Source organism: Chiloscyllium plagiosum, chromosome 19 (assembly GCF_004010195.1).
Source record: "Chiloscyllium plagiosum isolate BGI_BamShark_2017 chromosome 19, ASM401019v2, whole genome shotgun sequence".
NCBI lineage: Eukaryota > Metazoa > Chordata > Chondrichthyes > Orectolobiformes > Hemiscylliidae > Chiloscyllium > Chiloscyllium plagiosum.
In genome coordinates, this window is record NC_057728.1 from 12672249 (window position 1) to 12692200 (window position 19952).

Consider the following 19952-nt stretch of genomic DNA (forward strand, 5'->3'; position numbering starts at 1 on the left):
TCCCTGAGCCATGTTTCTGTAATTACTATGATATCCCAGTCCCGTGTTCCTAACCATGCCCTGAGTTCATCTGCCTTCCCTGTTAGGCCCCTTGCATTGAAATAAATGCAGTTTAATTGTAGTCCTACCTCGTCCCTGTCTGCCCTGACTGTTTGACTCACTTCTGTTCTCAACTGTACGAGTCTCAGATTGATCTCTTTCCTCACTATCTCCCTGGGTCCCACCCCCTCACCTTACTAGTTTAAATCCTCCTGAGCAGCACCAGCAAATTTCCCTGCCATATTAGTCCCATTGCAATTTAGGTGCAAACCATCCTTCTTGTACAGGTCACTTGTACCCCAAAAGAGATTCCAGTGATCCAAAAATGTGAATCATTCTTCCATACACCAGCTCCTCAGCCATGCATTCATCTGCGCTGTCCTCCTATTCCTGCCCTCACTAGCTCATAGCACCGGGAGTAATCCAGGTATTACCCCCTACTCACGAAGGTGTCCTTTTTTAAATTCCTGCCTAACTCTGTAATCTCCCTTCAGACTCTCTCAACCTTTTTCCCTTCCTATATCGTTGGTTCCAATGTGGACAATGACCTCTTGCTGGCCCCTCTCCCCCGTGAGAACGTTCTGCACCCTCTGAGGCATCCTTGATCCTGGCACCAGGCAAGCAACACACCATTCTGATTTTTTACTGCTGGCCACAGAAACGTCTGTCTATATCTCTGACTAGATAATCCCCTAACATAATTGATTTCTTGTAACCCGATGTACTCCTCATTGCAATAGAGCCAGTCTCAATACCAGAAACTTGGCTGTTTGTGCTACGTTCCCCTGAGATTGTATTTCCGCCCCCGCCCCCCTACATTTTCCAAAACAGCATACCTGTTTGAAATGGGTATAGCCACAGAAGACTCCTGCACTAGCTGCCTATCTCTTACCTTTCCAGGAGTTAACCCATCTATGTGACTGTATCTGAGACTTTTCCCCCATTCCTATAACTGCTATCCATCACATACTGTTGTTGTTGCAAATTCCTCATTGCTTCTAACTGTCTCTCCAACCAATCCATTCGATCTGATAAAATTCGCACCAACAGCATTTATGGCAGATATAATCCGCCGTAATCCTTAAATTCTCTTTAAACTCCCACATCTGACAAGAAGCACATTTCACTCTACTAAAGGCCATTTTTGCTTCTTCACAATCTACAGACCCAGAAAAAAACACCGGCTTATTCCTCTACAAACACTGCCCCAGGTTAAATGAATAGTTATGGCTTATATTTTAAGTTTAATCAAGAGACATATCTCCAAAACATATAATCAAGAAAGAACCCACTCTACCCACTACTGCAGACCTGCTGTAGGTCACACACTTAAAACAACAATATACTTATCTGCTTCTGTGCTGTGAACTTCACCCAACAGTTCCTCCAAGGTCAGTTGTGAATTTCACTGTTTGTTAATTTTCCCATCTGCATTCCGATGTCCAGCGATACATGAATTCAAACAGCAAAGGCAGTGTCAGTTTCTTTCTTTCTCTCTCCTGCACTGACCTCACCATGTGCTTCCTTTGTCTGTTCATCTCCCGTTTAAAATTGCTGTTGTTTTGACTTTTTTTTTCCAAAGTTCCAAAACAATGCAACAGCATATACAACAGTAATTGATGCTCCTGGAATTTGAGGAAATCACCTCCAGCACTTAAAATACCTCAAACAAAGAGCAGCTGTTACAGCCAGAAATTTTTCCCGTCCTTCATCTTGGATTACACTTTGAGTCTGGCTTTTGCATTCTCATTTTTGTAATTTTCAAAACATTTGTATGCTAATCAAGATTAAGAATGATACTGCTGGGGGTTTGAATCTCTTTCATTTTAGAAACAGTTGGTAATTACAGGCAACGCCGATATTTAATGTGAGGAACTCTGTCATGCCCAAACAGCACACCTCAAAGCCTAAGTTTCAGAAGAGTGTCTCCTGCTGTATCGGCTTTTCTGCATCTCTTAGAGTCATTGAATCAGAGATGTACAGCATGGGAACAAACCCTTCGGTCCAACCCGTCCATGCCGACCAGATATCCCAACCCATTCTTGTCCCACCTGCCAGCACCCAGCCCACATCCCTCCAAACCCTTCCTATTCATATATCCATCCAAATGCCTCTTAAATGTTGCAATGGTACCAGCCTCCACCACTTCCTCTGGCAGCTCATTCCATACCTGTACCACCCTCTGTGGAAAAAGTTGCCCCTTAGGTCTCTTTTTTATCTTTCCCCTCTTACCCTAAACCTATGCCCTCTAGTTTTGGACTCCCCGACCCCAGAGAAGACTTTGTCTGTTTACCCTATCCATGTCCCTCATAATCATAATTTTGTAAACCTCTATACGGTCACCCCTCAGCCTCCGATGCTCCAGGGAGCTTTGCCCATTAATGGCACATTTGTGACAGTTTTACATTGTTGGATGATCTGCGACTGGGAATTGAGGCTGAACCCTTTGAAATCAGAAAGAAAATGCCATAGTTCTAGCAGACATGCAGAAGTAAAAGTCTCATCCTAACTCACTGCACCATCCTGTTGCTTTTTTTAAATTTTTAAATGGAATGATGGGACCATATTTTCTGAGGAATGGTGTTCGCCACTTCACTCCTTTTTAAGCATAAACTGCTTCAGAGCTCCGCATTGCTTGCCCAAACTTCTGGTTTGCCCCCTGAGGAAGCATAAAGCACGCCTGGGAGTATTTCAGCTCGGCACAGCACAGTAACCACTTTGGCGGTCAAATCACGCTGCTATTTATGCAGCAGTAACTGCCTTATTCCAGAGGTCCAAAGGTTTTGAGAAGTGACAGTGAAGGCAAAAGGGCGAAAGGGTTGGGTGGTGGATGAGTAGATCAGGGAATAACATGATGGACGCGTGGTGAAGGTGTATGGTGGCAGGTATGGAGATGATGTGTGGGATGGCAATAAATAATTGAAGGAGGGGGGTTTGGACAGGCCAAGGGGTTTGGTGTGGTGAATCCGTTTAAGGATAGTGGGTCAGGCCATTGGGGGGAGGTTGTTGGAGATGGTTTTAATCCCTCTATCCTTTCTTGGGTAACTATTCAGTAAGTCAGTCAGAGCTTAACACACACTGGGCTAGAACGGTTTAAAAAGGCCACCATCTCGAATGCGTTTGGGGAATTGGCACCAAATGCTGACTCAGCCCGCGCGGCTCACACACCCTGAAGAAATGAGTAATACAAAGTAAATCTTTTGACCTCTACGACTCTCACTCAAAATTGTAGACATTTCAGAGGATTGGAGATGGAAAGTAAAGCAAGTCCCAGGTGGCTGGCGCAATGAGACTTTGGTCCTGTGACACATGCCAGGCTGCGTTGTAGCAATGACTTTGTTTGTTTGTTTCTGTTGGGAAGATCTGGACCAATATCGGTACCAAATCATTAATTTGAGTGCATTACAAACACTTGGGGCCATAACCGTCAGAGATTTTGCAAATTATCAATATTAGCATTCAGGTTTATGATGGATGCACTGGCATTTCTAGAAGACATTTAAGGTGCTACATCACAGGTTATTTTGGAAAATAAAAGCTCGCGATATCGAGAATGACTTATAGCAGGTAGAAGATTGGCTCGATGTCAGAAAACAGAGTATGCATAAATAGTTTTTTTTTCTGACTGGCAAGATGTGACAGGTGGGGTTCGCAGGGGTCTGTGCTGTGGCATCAATTTCTTACAATTTATATCAATTACTTAGATGAGGCACGGTAATCAAATTCACATCTGTCATAAAGATTTTGAAGTTATTGAAGTCACTTTCTGGATTATAGAATGAGTTGAATACGTGGACAAAATTCTGGCAGATAGAGTATAATATGGACAAAGTTATTCATTTTGGCTGGAAGAACAATAGAAGCAGTGTATGATTTAAGTGTAGATGAGCTATGAGCTCCAAGTTACAGAGGGATCTAGGTGTCCAACTGCATGAGTCACAAATATTTAGTATGCAGGTACAGCAAGTAATTAAGATGGCTAATAGAATGCTGTCTTTTATTGCGAGAAGAATTGAAACCAAAACATAAGGATGTTCTCTTTCAGTTATTTAGGGTATTGGTGTGTTGATGAAACTTCAGAGGAGGTTAACTGGATTGATATGTGGAATTAGAGGGTTGATGTATGAGGATATTTTGAACAGACTGGGCTAAGAAGAGTGAGGAGTGACTTGATTGTAAAGATGTAGTGTTGGACTCTTGCTGTTGAGGTCAGAACTTTGGGGGGCAGGGAAACAGTTTTAAAATTGGGGTTGTCCTTTTAGGACCGAAATGAGGATTTATTTTGCTGGCTATTTTAAAATTTATTTTTATTTGTATGAGAGTTTGGAACTCAGCTTTGGTAAGCACCGGAGGCCAGTCACTGAATATTTTTAAGGAAGTGGTAGACAGATTTTTGTTGGTCAATGAAATTGATGGGGCAAGGAAGGAATGTGAAATTCAAAACACAAACAGATCAGCCAAAGTCTTATTGGATGGCAAGGATCTGTGGGCACACCGATTTGACTTGCCCAATGCATTGGCTTACATTTCTGAAAGCCACTGCCATTTACAGATGTTAGAGGCCTACACAGCAGAAAAAAAATTGAGAGGCCAAGTGGCCTACATCTGCTATTTCGTCTGTTTCATAATCCAAAAGAAGATGGCCAGAGAATAGGACTTCCTTGCAGTTCTTGCACTTGGCTTCCATTTGCAAATTAATCTGCAGGAGGGAGAGATCCTAGCTCCTAAATTGAATAGGCATTGTGGACTATACACAAAATGCTAGCTCTCTACATTAACTCCATCACCTGTCTTTCTAACTGTGATAAAAGATGTTTAGCTGTGATATAAATTGTCTGATTTTTGTCCATGTATTTTGAGTTTGAGTTTTGAATTGTGAGTTCTTAACAAATGGGTTTTCTGGATGTCTCAAGTTTATAAATTAACATTTATGTCCCAATTTAACTGTTTGAGGGCTATTTTGACATGACTTCAGGATTTAATGACCTAACAAGGTTGACAATTGTACGTAAAGGTTTCTATTAGAAATTTATGAATTGATAGGTTTTTAAAGACTTAATTGAAGCACCTAGAACTTAGAGAGACCTTTTTTGTTTGTTTACTTTGAGTAGGGCATTACAATAAAGACTTTGTATATAACTGCACACATAAGACAGTGTTCCTGAGAAGGGGAGGAAAATGCCTTCCATTGACCACACCAATGCTTCCTGCTGTCTTAAGAAAGCAGCCAACATAATCAAACACTCCTCCCACCCTGGTAAAACTCTCTTCCACCCTCCTCCACTGGACAGAAGATCCAAATGTTTGAAAACCAGATTCAGGAACAGTTTCTTCCCCACTGTTGTCAGACTTATGAATGGATCTCTTGTATATTAAACTTGATCTTTCTCTGCACCTTCTCTGTAACTGTAACCCAATATTCGACATTTTGTTCTTTTACAGTGATGTACTTATGTAAGGTATGATTTGTCTTGGTAGCACACAAAACAAGACTTTTCACTGTATCTCAGTGAATGTGACAATAATAAATCAAATCAAATGTATATTTAAGACCAAATTTATGTTGACTCCAAGATGAAGCTATTGACTTTGAGTTTAGAAGGTCAAGTCAGTTATTTTAAACCTAATGTGTTTGGGAAAGGAATTCTGGTGTGAATATGGTAGAAGGGCTGCTGCTGAATTTTTGTTTACAAGAGATGTTATTTTAATTTGTTTAGTTGTTAATTATTTAATTGGTTTAATGGGATGATTTATACTACATTTTTGTATTATAGGTTAAGAGGTTGGTTTATTCTATTTTGTTTTCATTTATTTTGCTTAATAAATTTGTTTTGCTGTTCTAGAACAAAATTTGCAAAATGGTCTGCTTCTAACTCAGTAATGGACCACCTTGACAAAACCAAATAGTATCTATTAAGCCGGATATCAATCATGGATCTGACTTGTCCTGTAATAACATCAGCTGGGGACATGACATAATTTATAAGTATCATTTCTAGAGTAGAGATTTCAAAATAGTGGCATGTGTATATTGGTTACTTTGAAGGGTTTTGTTTGAAAGAAAAACTGGGTCAGATCGTCATTCTGGAACAGTGGCCTAATCCAATATGTATCTGAGAATAGGTGACTGACCCCACGAAGTGTTAATAGAATACGATATTTATACTAAGGGATTTACAACAGGAGGGGGTATACATTCAAAGACCATTAGTCTGTTTTCAATTCAAAGTAATCAAGGATTGACTTTAGCTTAGAAGATCCAGAGATTGTGTGTGTTCAGGGCAATTTAGAGGAGAGCTGACCTGATCAAAAGCAAATGGAGTTTCTCTTCTAGAAAGGAGTTTTTCCAGAGTTGTATAGTGAAAGCACAGTTACGTCAGTAGTAAGGTTTGGTTTGTGCAGCTTCCAAACCTGATGTGTTTGGTTAGAAAGCTGCATCTGCTGAGAAAGTGTAAGCTTTCAGTTTAGTGGGTTGTCATGTGAGAAGGCTCCACAGTTTTCAGGGAGAATCCGTTAAGTAGCACTTGCAGATTTGATAAGAGAAGTAATTTCTCTGGATTTGAATACCTGTAATGCGGAGTGTCAAGAAACATGTTGAAACTTGCCTGCAAGATCTGTCCAGCTGTGCTTTACATTTAGATAACTTGATATTTCAGTTAATTTCTGAGTTTGTGTACAAAACGTATGATTTTGAAGAAAACCTGCATCATCCTGTGAAGATATGTGACTAGCTGCCATGTTAAATACACACAAAAAAAAGACATGTACGATATGAAACCAGACTTTGTTCTGGGAACTGACCTGTACAGTAATATCAGCAGCTGGGATCAGAATAGTAAAACCAAATGCGGGGTTAAATGGAGACACAGTAGAATAGTTTTCTTGATTTATGTGCAGTGTTTTTAAAATACCTTGCAAATTGATAACAATTAAGCCCCTCTTCATTCATGCCCTACCATCTGACATTTACTGCAGTGATGTTCTTGCTTTACTTTTGTGTGAAGAGTTCTTGTAACCTACATTGCCACTGTCACCTTACCCCATTAAAACCTTTGAAAAGGTTATAGAAATTGATCACAGATGCACGATCAAAATTTCTGTTAGGGAGGTAGGGACCTTTATAAGGGCGGATATGCCATCAAAATCAGAGAGGCTTAAGAAAATAACATTACATCAAATTTTTCCCATTAGTGCAGGCTCGGGATGGACTGTGGATGCAATGTGTCACTTTGAGGATACAATTGCTGGAAGTTGTAACTTGAGTGAGGATGAGTAAAGTAGCCAAGATTTGTCTCCGCTATCTGTAGTAAACCATCTGTAAAGACATTCCTTGCCTTTACCGAAAGTGAATAGCTTGAGATATTTTGTCGCATTAAAATAATTTTGTCTTTATGTTCAAACTACGTTTTAATATAGCTTTCAAAGCCTATTCTGAACCTTTGAGGCTTCAAAATAGCTGATTATTTTCATCTCATTCCATGGCACAGTACTTGAGATCAGCTCCTTGCGTTCCAGTTGGTAGACTTTGCCTGCAACCCATTAAGGAACGTAATCTGGGATCGTGGATTTGTTACTTGGAGTAGTGCCTGGAGTGGGGGGAGGAGGTTAGCTAAAGCTGTTACTTTCTGGCAGCCAGAGTGGGGACTGGCAGTTCTGACACGGGGCAGGATTAATAGTCATGGCAATCCCTGATTGCAGTTGCCTGATCAGGAGCCAAAAGCTTATCTGTTGGAACCACTAGACTATTATATTTCACTGTGGAAAACCAAAACAGCTCACCACCACCTTCTCAAAGACAATTAGGGATGAGGAATAAATGATGGCTTAGCCAGTGATGTCCACGTGCCTTAAATAAATAAAAATAAATCTGTTGATGGTTATGTGTTAGGTCACCCGTCTGGTGTGCTGCCAGAAATGCTGTGGTAGTCCAGCATGTAAGAGGCACCAGGAAACAGTTTCTCTTTTTTTATTTTCAGACACCATGAACCAATACATTTACAGAAGGCCTTTAATAAGGTGCCACACCAAAAGTTTTTTTTGAGGAAAATAAAAGCTCATCGTGTAGGATGTGACATATTAGCATTGGTAGAAAATTGGCTGGCAGAAACCAGGGATTAAAAGAGCTCACGGTTTCATATTTAACTATCCAATGAAATGAGAGCATAACAAATAGTATCTCTTCCACGTGAGCACATTGTTATCTCTGGAGACCCCAAGGTTCTATGAAGGGCCACCATGTCTTTTAGTCACATCATTCAAAGAAAGAGGATTGACTTCCACTGATGACATCCAACTCAAGCTCTTTCGCTGCCTTCACTAACTCCCCTTCGGTTGGGGCTATATTGTCAGTTTTGAATGAGCTTCATGCCCCTCCAGTGAGGGGCATGGATAGGATAAGCAGGCAAGGTCTTTTCCCTGGGGTAGGGGAGTCCAGAACTAGAGGGCATAGGTTCAGGGTGAGAGGGGAAAGATATAAAAGAGACCTTAGGGGCAACTTTATCACGCAGAGGCTGGTCATGTGTATGGAATGAGCTGCCAGAGGAAGTGGTGGAGGTTGATACAATTACAGCACTTAAAAGGCATCTGGATGGGTATATGAGTAGGAAGGGTTTGGAGGGATGTGGGCCAAGTGCTGGCAAATAGGGCTGGATTGGGTTGGGGTATCTGCTCGGCGTGGATGGGTTGAACCAAAGGGTATGTTTCCATGCTGTAAAACTCTATGAAACCCAGGCATCTGTGTTTACTGCTGTCAATATGTATCATTGCCAACAGTTACATCCATCTGCCAACCTCGAGTTAAACCAGATCACAAGCACTTGCCTTCCCATTCACCTGAGCTGAGATAACACTCCACAAAAGGTGTTGCTGCAATGATCTTAAATTCCACTTCCATGTTGTTACTGTCAGGGTTGGAGGGATGTTCCGTTCTTCCACTGGTCCCAAAATTTAAGTTCAACCAGAGTGGTAATATTGTATAGGTTTTAGATTGTATATAGTTTAATATTAGAAACAATTTAGTCATGTTTCTTTAAGTAACAAATAATAACCAGTTTATTACAAATACAAATAATTCAAACTGTCGCCTCACAGCACCAGGCACTTGTGTTCAATTCCAGCTGTGGGGGACTGTGTGGAGTTTGTACATTCTTCCTGTGTCTGCGTGGGTTTCCTCCCACAGTCTAAAGATGTGTAGGTCAGGTGAATAGCCCATGCTAAATTGCCCATTGTGTTCAGGGATATGTAGGTTAGGTGCATTAGTTAGGAGTAAATAGGGAGTAATAGGGTAGGGGAATGGGTCTGAGTGGGTTACTCTTCAGAGGGTTGTTGTTGGGCCAAATGGCCTGTTTCCACACTGTAGGGATTCTATGAATCTATTAACTCATCCAAACTCCTGCCTGCATTTTATTCTGCAGAAAGTTCTTGCATCTATTACTCTTATTTTTTCTTGCATATCTGTTTCCTAGTTTCCTCCATTGCATTCCTGATTCAAGTGACTTTTTAAAATGCTATGAACAGGTGCAGAAAATAGTCAAGAAAGCTAACGGAACTCTGGCCTTAATATCTAAAGGGCTGAAGTACAGTGATGCTGATATTATGATGCATTTATACAAAACCCTAGTTTGACACCACTTAGACGACTGTTAGCAGACCTGGGCATCACATCTTAGGAAGAATGTTTTATTCCTGGAGGGAGTTCGACACACACTTACAAGGATGATACCTGGACTTCAGGGGTTTAGTTAATGAGAAGAGATTATATAAATTAGGCCTTTATGCTCCCAAATTTAGAAAGTTCAGGGGTGATCTAATCAAGGTCTTCAGAATATCAACAAAGCAAAGCCGGGTAGACAAAGATAAACTATTTCAGCTGTTGAAGATTCTAGAGCTGGAGGCTATGTCTAAGAATTAGTGCCAGGCCATTCGGGAGAGATGCTAGAAAGCACTTTGACACTCAAAGAACAGTGGAGGTTTGTAGGTATCTTGAACAAATATCAATTGATGATAATTCAATTTCTAAATTGAAATCGGAGATGAACAAATGTTTTATTAAGCAAGGGTATCGAGGGATATGGGCCCAAGGCAGGCAAGTGGAGTTAGGCCACAAAACAACCATATTCTTGTTGAATGGTGGAGTAGGCTTGAAGGGCCGAATGGCCCACTCCTGTTGCTTTGTCCTATAAAAACTGAGGAGGTTTTTCATTTAAGATGGCGTTGAGGAGAAATCTTTTTCTCTTAGAAAGTTATGCACCTGTGGAACACTTTTGCTTGAGAGCAGTGAACACCAGGCCATTGATTATTCTTAGGACTGAGTTATGTAGATTGTTAGGCGAAAGTGAGGACCGCAGATGCTGGAGTTGAGCGTGTGGCGCTGGAAAAGCACACGGGTCAGGCAGCATCTGGGGAGCAGGAGAATTGACGTTTCGGGCAAATGCCCTTCGACAGGAATGAGGCTGTGAGCTGAGGAGGTGGTGAGATAAACGGGAGGGGAGTGGGGCTGGGGGTGAAGGTAGCTGAGAGAGTGATAGGTGGATGGAGATGGGGGTAATGGTGATAGGTCAGAGAGGAGGTTGTGGGTAGATTGACCATCAATGGACCCTAAGGTTATCGGGGAAAGTGGGAATGTGCAGTTGAAACCACAATGAGATCAGCCATGATCTTGTTGGATAGCGTGCAGGCTTGAGTGGCTAAATGGCCTACTTCTGTCCTAATCCCTAGTTTTTATATAAATTCTTTTGTTGTGTGCATCTTCCTAATGTTATAAAATGCCTTCATTTGACTACCTTTTGTATTTTGGAGCAAAATCTAAATTATTGTTTTCTCTTGTTTGTTCAACACCAGTTGAAAACGTGATGAACAATTGAGATGGTGGACCATGTGGTTAATTATCTGGGAAATGAGAGCAGTATGAATTAATTTATGTTCGTCTACCAAGTCTATCATTTTCACTTCGTTAGTTCTAACTTGCTAGCTCCTGTGTTCTTATGTAAGCCCCTTTTATAAGTTACTGCTGAATCTGCATCTTCCACTGTTCCAAGCGTAAATTTCATACCATCACAACTCACTTGTAGGAAGTAAATACACCTTGACTGCCCTGTGGTTCATTTCTTCCCTTTTTTTAAAGGGTATTGTTCAGTTTTAATTCCACAGCTGAACGTTTGTTTACTTACTTGGTGACTTGGGTCAACCAAAACTTTCTTTTCCCAAAGTCAGAACTTTGGGCAGTGTCAAATTTGAACAATAATGCAATGTGTTAGAATATCTAGATGTGGGCGAGGGGGAAAAAAAAGTCATGGTTTGCAATGTTTGTTCACCTTTTGTGTCTGTCTAGTATAATAGTCGGAATGAAACTGACTTGGAAGAAAGTAGGCCACGAATTCAAAAGGCGCTGCTGAGGGACAAGTGTTGCCAGACAGACCACCACCACCATGGCTGCTGTGAACCAGGTACGTTGAAATGTCTTCACTTTGCAGCTTTGCAATTTGTTTAAAGAACTAATGCAGATTGCTATGTACTCCATGTTTAGTATCATCCAAGTTATGCTGTTCTTCCTGCCTTTCTAATGTGCTGCAGAAACTGGCAGCAGTTCAGCATGAAATTCATGATGTACCGATGTCCATCCTGGTGGAGACCCATCTAGGACATAGTTCCAGGGCATGTAGTGCAGTCCTGTCTTTGCCATTGATGACTAGCAATGGCACTGCTGTGAGAGAGACTGACCCAAATGCTTTTCCTTTCTTGTTTTATGTCATTTGCATTAACTGCAGAAGTAGTTTAGATCCGCTGCTGTGTCCAAATATTACAATACTTCCTCTTCATCTGTATTGCTTTCTTGTTCTGTTCTCCATCCAGCATTTGCTGCTTTTATTACAACAGCTTGCTGGGTTATTGTTTATTTGATACAAATTGTTTGCTTCCATTTAAAATTAAACACCTTAGCATGAGCAAGAGAGGCACATCTGATAACAAGCAGAAGTGTATTATTCACTAGTAGAAATATCTTAAATACCACCGATGTGAGTGCTTAAAGAATTCAAAATTCAGTCCTTTCACTCTCTGTGGTCATCTTGAGTTGGAGGTAGAAATTTCTAAGCACTTAACAATTTGCACTTTCCATAAGCAAATAGCAATTTTCTCTAGTTGGCCTCCAGCTGAGTGTACTGACAGCGTTTATATATTTTATGGCCTTAAAGAAACAGTTCAGCTTGAAATGTTTCACTCTAGCTGCAATGTGCAGCATTTTGCGTTGCATCGTATTACATTGCTGTCATTATGAAGCAGCATGGTTTCAAATTTACTGCGTACAGCACTGTGGGTTATCTAATTAGCCTTGTGCTATTTTCGTAATCTTTGTGCATTTAAAGTTGAACAATTACTTGGGTGTAATTGTGCTCCGTGATAAACAACCGTGTAAATGTGATATCAGGTTTGCAGCAAGTTCTTCTACCTGTTTAACGAAAGGAAGAAATCTGGTACAAACAGCTTTTAATAAACATGGACAAAGGAATTTTGAATAAATGCATGAACAAGTTTGCTACATACTATACTATATATTGATTAGTGTAGTTTTATCTTTGCTGTGAGGTAGATTTGATCCCATGTGCCATATTCAATACATGACAACCAATTTCATTTGTCCCAGTGTCACTTTGCCCTTTTTTATTTTGTATTAACTTTACAGCGTACATTCAGGAGCCAGGAGACCCACCTCTATTGCAGCAACAACTTCCAACTTCGAAATCAGGAATTCAGCAAATCATTGAGTGTTTTCGGACAGGTACAGAGTTACAGTTCACTGAGAGCTCTTGTGAAAATTATACCGCAGAGTATAATGAGTCTGGACTTGCATAATTGACTGATATGACAAAGCTATTAAAAATTTAATTGAAGAAAATAATTTTGCCTATTTTCTTTAATGGTGTTAAAACAAAGAATAAGTGAAGTCAGATAGAATTGATCACATTCCAGTGAGTGATATTGTAATTGCAATGACTACTCCTTTTGGAATACCTTTTTAATCAAGCAAATTACAGATCTTTTTGCATTCTGTGAAATTGAGATATCTCGAGGTTTACTTATCTTAATATAAGAACTGACAAATTAAGTTACCATAACGACTCAAAAGGTGTATTTCATTCCTAATTCTGTCACTTTCTCATTATTTGCAATTTGTATTTATGGGAATGGTGACTGCATGAATTAAATATCATTTCTTGACAACAGGACTTCGAATGATGTTTACATTCTGCTCTTTCAATATCTGTATGGTGTGATCTATAATTCAAAATGGGAAAAGCTTAAGACCATGTTCAGTACAGACTGATAAGAGTATCTAATAAACTGCATTTAAAAAGAAAATGGTTATTATGGCACTTTTGTAAAATGAAGCCAGTCCTTTTTTAAGCATGGACATGGAGAAAAAAAACTTTATCATTCTACCATATTTCAGGTTTGAATAATTGCAGAGATCTGGTCAGCTCAACATAACAAGCTTTTGATAAGCACTATCAAAAACACCAAATTTGCAGCTTTGAGTTTCTAACATACATTCTCAGGGGTGATTGTCTAGCATTTAACACCCAGAAGGCTGTGACGATTGGTGAATAGGGATTACACAATTTTGAACCTTTTTTTATTAGCGCTGTCTCCCCTAAAAGCAAGAATGGCAAGATCGATTGCAGCATTACTCTTGTAGGACCTTGTGTATTTGAGGTCCTGTTATTCCCTGTGACATGAATAGACCTTGAAAATTAACACTGTGTGCAATGCCATGTAGTTGAATGCTTACTTTTATTTGTATCACTTCCTTCACTGCTCATAGTCTCCCTACGCACATAGACTTATTTTAAATGTTTATAGTTATTTTAAGAAGATAATATTTTATTGCAAGCTGATATCATCTAAGCCAATGCAGTGAAAACCCCATTTTATTTTACATTTTGACTGCCTTACCTGTATTCTATGCAGTGTTTAATTTTGTGTTTTTTAACACAATAACTAATTCAAGTCGGCTGCAAATTTGTTTTAATTCGTGCAGAGTTTTGACAAAATTGTAGGAAGAAATGAATAACTGTGATCACGAATATCTAATTAGAATAACCTTTATTTGGGACTTGTGTATTGAATATGTGTGATATGTTATGCACGCAGGAACCACACAACTAAAACATATTTTGCTGAAAGAGGTAGACACCATCTTTGAATGCAAATTGTGTCGAAGTCTATTCCGAGGATTGCCCAACCTTATTACACATAAGGAGTTCTACTGCTTCCCAAGCCTAAAGATGGATGAACGTAAGTTTCTAATTATTCCTTTGTCCCAGAGACATGATTTGCTTATTATTGCAAAGAGCTTGAAGTGCCTAGTTTCAAACCCAGTAACTCTTCACACTTCTGTTCTCTTGTACTTATTCCTTTTGTCCCTGGCTGTGCCTGAAAACCAGCATGGATCTGGGCTTGCTGATGATGAATCCTGTTGTCGACTTTAAGACCTAGAGTTTTAACTTTAGTTCGGCTGTTAAATCCGATGTCCTGTGGATGGTGACTGGCCAGAGAAATCCTCACTTTTTACTAAAGATTCCTAATGCTACATGCTAAGCAGTGGCCAGATTAATGTTTTAGTGTTTGAGATTTGGTAGCTTGCCTTTGCCAAATGCCTGAGTGCTGATCACCCCCACCCTCACTCGCTGATCCAGCCTCTTTGTCAGTCTGTACCCCCAATCCACCCTCTTTACTATCTCCATGAAAGGAAAGGAAGGACCTCATTCGGCAGCACACTTGCCACTGAAGCAGCACATTTAGGTTCAAGTCCATCCTCTGTCGACACTCTAGTGCAATACCAAGGGAGCAATATACTGTTGGAAGTGTTGTCATGTTTTCCATTTTTCCTACAAGCAATTCTTTAGCTTCAACTTTATCTTCTTTCTGTGACATTTCAAATTAACATTATCTTGCTGTGTGCCTTTGCAGACTGAACATTGAACATTGAATTTAAGCAGCACAAACGATTAGATTTTGGATTGTGACAGCCAGTGGATATTTATTCCTTTAGTTTGGTCTTGGTCTGAACCAAGATTCTAAAGTTGAAAGACCATTGTGGTGATCTATTTATACCATCTCAGTGGAAGCGTGCTAAATATGCCTAGTGACAAGGCTATAAATGTGTTGATATCAATAAACTATTAGAAAAAATGAAGCTTAAAACTGTTTTCTATAATGCAGTGCTAATGGGTTTTAATTTATTCTAGCGCACTTTAATGTTCCTATACCCAAGCCACCACCTGCCCTGCCCCTGGTGTTTGGCATAAAGGACTTGAATCCTTACCTCCCAAATTAACTAAAGCCATGTGGAGTGTGTATGCAAAATAATATAACAAATTTGGGGTGAATAATAATCTCAACATGTTGTGATGAAAAGGCTTCAAGTGACTGGATTATGTGGAGGCCCAGATGTCATTACACATTCCCCTCTCTCAATTTATAGTCATTCAGATTCTGCCTTCTTATTTTTGCTACCAAAATGGTAGCAATGTGATCCACCCCAATAATCCTTTAACCCTTGCTTACCAAGAATCTATCCATAGCTACTTCAAAAATATTAAAAAACTGTGCTATTACCTTTCCAGGGTACTAAATTTTCTTGAGATATATGAACAAAAAAGTTCCTCATCTGTTTCAAATAAGTGACCCCTTCAGCTTAAACAGTAACTCCTGGTTCTAGATTTTCCTTTTCAGAAGGATACATGCCCTTCGTCTCTTATCTTCACGACCCATCCAGATCTTGTATGCTTCAGTCAAGTCAGCTCATGTTTTCTAAACACCAGCAGATACTTTCCCACTTGAGACAACCCATCCATTCCAGCCAATAATCTATAAACCTCTGAAATGCGCCCAGTTCCAAGGGCTGTCTATTTCTGCCCTATTTTATTAGGAATACCTTGTGCCGTTGTTATTTTAAAACAGCACACCATGTGTGTTGTGAGCAGCTGCGTGGAAATCTGATGGTAATACAATGTCAAAACCATTACTGTATATTACTGGTGCCTATATCATGTGAGTTGATTAGGGATTGCTGCTACATGTGCAAAGTATTTCAGGAACAGCACAACTTAATATATTGGCCATGATAATTCTACATGGGCTACTCAGAAACTGTAATTTTCAGATACTCTGATGTTCTGGGCTGCTTTCACTTTCTTTGAAATGTGGTAATTAAGAAAGTGGTAATAAGTGTTCTTGATTGAGTATACCTTGTGTTTTATAGTAAGTTGTTAAACACATTGTAACTTTATCGGATCTGGCAGTTTTGCATACGGGCTGTCCCTTGACTGAAGAACGTGTCAAGGGACAGCAGTTGGAGTTGAATTGTATTTCTGTTGTTTCGTGGGATTTTATAGCTGTTACTCCAACAGCCTGCCATGTGCTTTACGATTCTTAGTGACAGGACTCAATCAGCTGCTAATTAGTGTTGTCTGTTGCAGCCTTTTCATGTTCAGTGTCTCACTTGTTAGAGTCTTTATTTAAAGAAGAATCTGCTTACTGTATGGATTCTTGTTTTTCCTGACAGATCAATGGCTCCTAGTTGTTTCTTTTGAAGATTTTTCTTCAAAGCTTGCTAAAATTAAATTGCGTAAATTTGGGATGAATCTTACATTTTTTTCCAGCAGTATGTTATTTTAAAAGTTTCACAGAGTCTGTCTCTGCAAGGCTGAGCAAATTTTGTTTGCACTATATCACAAACTCACCTCCTCCTTAACTACCTACTCCACCACTATGGTAGCCCACTGCTAAACTGATTGATTGTATCACTCACTGTAATTGGAAGAATGCAAAAGACAGTCATCAATTTTGCAACTCTGTTCTGGAAGCCCAGCCATGCACTCAGTCAAGTGTGTTGGCAGTCTGGAATTGCCCTTCATTGTCAACATAATGGCACAGCAGTCATCTGGTGTTTCTCACTGTACTGAGGTGGCATTGTCTGGTACTGCCTTGTACAGACAACTGCACAGTCCCAGCCCAATTGTTGTTCAAGAACTAGGCTGCACACCACATTAAGTCTGTAGCCACGTTCCAAATCTCAGATTTTTTTTTTAAGTTGCTGGTACGCTGTACCAGTGCTGACTGGAGACACGTATTTCATTGTTGTTCACTGAAAATCACAGTGAGGAAGGCCTTCACATGATGCCGAACATAACTTTTAGTTGAAGCGACCAAAAGATTAACAGAAATCAAGCCAATAGAAGTGGGCAGTAACCAACCTGGTGATGCCCACTGTCTTATAGGACTGACAGTGGCTCACTTCACAGAATTGTACTGAAATGGACCCATGACCATGACTGACTCAAGTGGACAAACACTGTGGCCAAGCCCATGGTCTGTCTGTGGATGCTGCCCTTGACTGACAGCCCTCTGCTACCCCACCAAGGACTACTCCTCTTCAATTTTCCGATGTGTCCAGTTGTTTAGGGTATGTTCACTGTATATCCCACATAGGCAGCTGACCCCTGCTGTAGGTCTGAGATCGATGTTTGTTTAACTGTGCCTTTCATCAACAAGTCCAGCCCCTTGACTGATGACCAGCATGATCAGCTGTCTGTCTTGTGTCTGCACTAAAGTGTAAGGTGAAACAGATGTACTGTGAGCCTTCACAGTGCATTTGAAGCGGCAAAGTGCTGAAAGGCTAGACGGGGATATTGAGAACATATCACACAATCTGCACCCTCATGGCCCTGCCATATCTCCCACTCAACCCTGGTTCAACAGAAAGTGCAGGAGGGCATGCCAGGAGCGTACCTGAAAATGAGGCATTAATCTGGACTACCATTCCAAATAGCAAAAGCAGCAAGTGATAGACAGAGCTAAGTGATCCCACAACGGATCAAATTTAAGCTCTGCAGTCTGGCCACATTCCATTGTGAATGGTGGGACACTATTAAACAACTCACTGGAGGAGGAAGCAGCTTCACAAAGATCCCCGTCCCCAATGATGGAAGAGGGCAACACGTCAGTGCAAAAGGTAAGGCTGAAGCATTAGCAGCAGCCTTTCAGCCAGAACTGCCGAGTGGATGATCCATCTTGGTCTCTTCCAGTGGTCCCCAGCATTATGACACCAGTCTTCAGTTAATTCAATTCACTCCATGTGATAGCAAGACATGGTTGGAGACACTCAATACCACTGCATACTGCAAAGGCTATGGGCTCTGAGACCATTTCGGCAATAGTACTGAAGACTTGTACTGCAGAACTTGCTGTTTCCCTAGCCAAGCTGTTTCAGTACAGATACCACACAGGCATCGATCTTACAATGTGGAAAATTGCCCAGTGCATAAAAAGCAGGACAAATCCAATCCAGCCCATTACCATCCTATCAGTTTACTCTTGAACATCACTGTCTAACTAGTTGTCATCAAACTTGTATGTGGATGTAATAGTTCCATCTGGTGAAATTTCTTTGCCCCTAATATGTGCTGCAACTAGGATTATGTCATGTTCCATCATCATCATCCATCCTCAATTCATTTTATTCTGGTATATTTATTTAGATTACCCTAAAAATCATTTCCAAACAGTGCTGCATACCTGCATACCCATTCTTGTGCATAACGTTCACCGTGACATGTTTTGGCAGTTAGTCAATGCAAGGAAGCAGCTCCTTCCCAACAGTAACCAGACAATATGTCCAAAGATTGCTACTGAAAGACTTCCAAGTCTGATGAGTACACCTTGGATTTTAAATAAATCAAAGGCATCTTTAGGCTTGCCAATGTATCTTGGTTAGTAAGATGCCACTATAGTTTGGAAAGCAGTTGTCCAGCAGTAACTGCAGAGGATTACTTCTCTAGTTCTGAGTCAGTCGAAAGGCAGATGCAGAGCTGTGTTGTCTGCTGCATAGAGCCCTCCAGCTTAGGACTGCCTCATTCAATGAGAGTGATGGTCAACTAAGACCTGAAACTTGATGCTGACTGTTTTTGAAGGTATTTGGCCAAGTGGATCTATGAAAATAGTGTGGCACAGTATCATAAAGAACTGTTGCCCTCTCAACCAATTATAGGTACTGCCATCCCACTCAAAGGGGTGATACAGTTGTTGAGTTGCACCAAGCTGTATTTACACTTCTGCAATAAAGGAACCCCTGGATACTGCAATCCATCACAATTTGGTGCCCTTAATGTGAAATGACTTTTGGCATTGACATTGCCTGTGGAATTAATGGATCCCTAGAGGGTACAAGACTGTAAGCACCTAGTTGCAATAATGTTTTATATCTAAAGCTTTTGGCAATGTGTAAATATTAAAAGTGCCATTTATGATTAGTAAGATTGGCATCAAAACGAATAAGGATCTGAAAGAAAGTCATGTCACATACATTCCAAATCAGTGACAGCGAACAGGTTAGTGACATTACTAATTCTCAAAACTTACTAAGTACATTGATTAGTAGGCATGTGCAGCAAAGGTGCATGTAGTGAGAAGACCTGAATTAGAGCAGGAATATAGCTGGAAGCTGCAACAGAAGGTACATATTTTGTTAAAACCTGATGTAAGGTGTAAAGCTGTGCAAAATGACCAAAAGTGATAAATATTTGTCGGAGATGAGTAGCATAATTTTTTTTTCATGACTGCACGGAGTCTGATTGGAACAATTGTAAAATCTTTGAATTTCCCTGAAAGTGTCATGGAACTTCTCTTTTTTAAAAAAAAAATAATGTTCAGTTATAGAATTGGTTTGTCTATTGGTTATGTTCCACTTCAATCTTAATGACTGGTTATTACATGAGGTGTATGAATGGTGACATGGTGTCATTGATTGTGCCTTGAACATGAACACTGCAATGCAACTGATAACATTTTTTTTCTCTGCTGCATTCATAGCAGGTGATAGTTACCTTTGAAAAATTTGCAGCACTGTCCATTGG

At 40.3% G+C, this 19952-nt stretch overlaps 1 protein-coding gene across 3 annotated transcripts in view; it reads left to right on the top strand.

Moving 5' to 3' along the window:
- The window catches only part of LOC122559523 (zinc finger protein 800-like), a 116146-nt gene that overhangs the window by 75335 nt on the left and 20859 nt on the right, over positions 1–19952 (top strand). For all 3 annotated transcript variants that reach the window (XM_043709125.1, XM_043709124.1, XM_043709126.1), the window contains 3 exons: positions 11369–11483; positions 12719–12814; positions 14188–14331. In XM_043709125.1, the coding sequence (XP_043565060.1) occupies positions 11369–11483; positions 12719–12814; positions 14188–14331 (355 nt within the window). The remainder of the gene's footprint in view (positions 1–11368; positions 11484–12718; positions 12815–14187; positions 14332–19952) is intronic.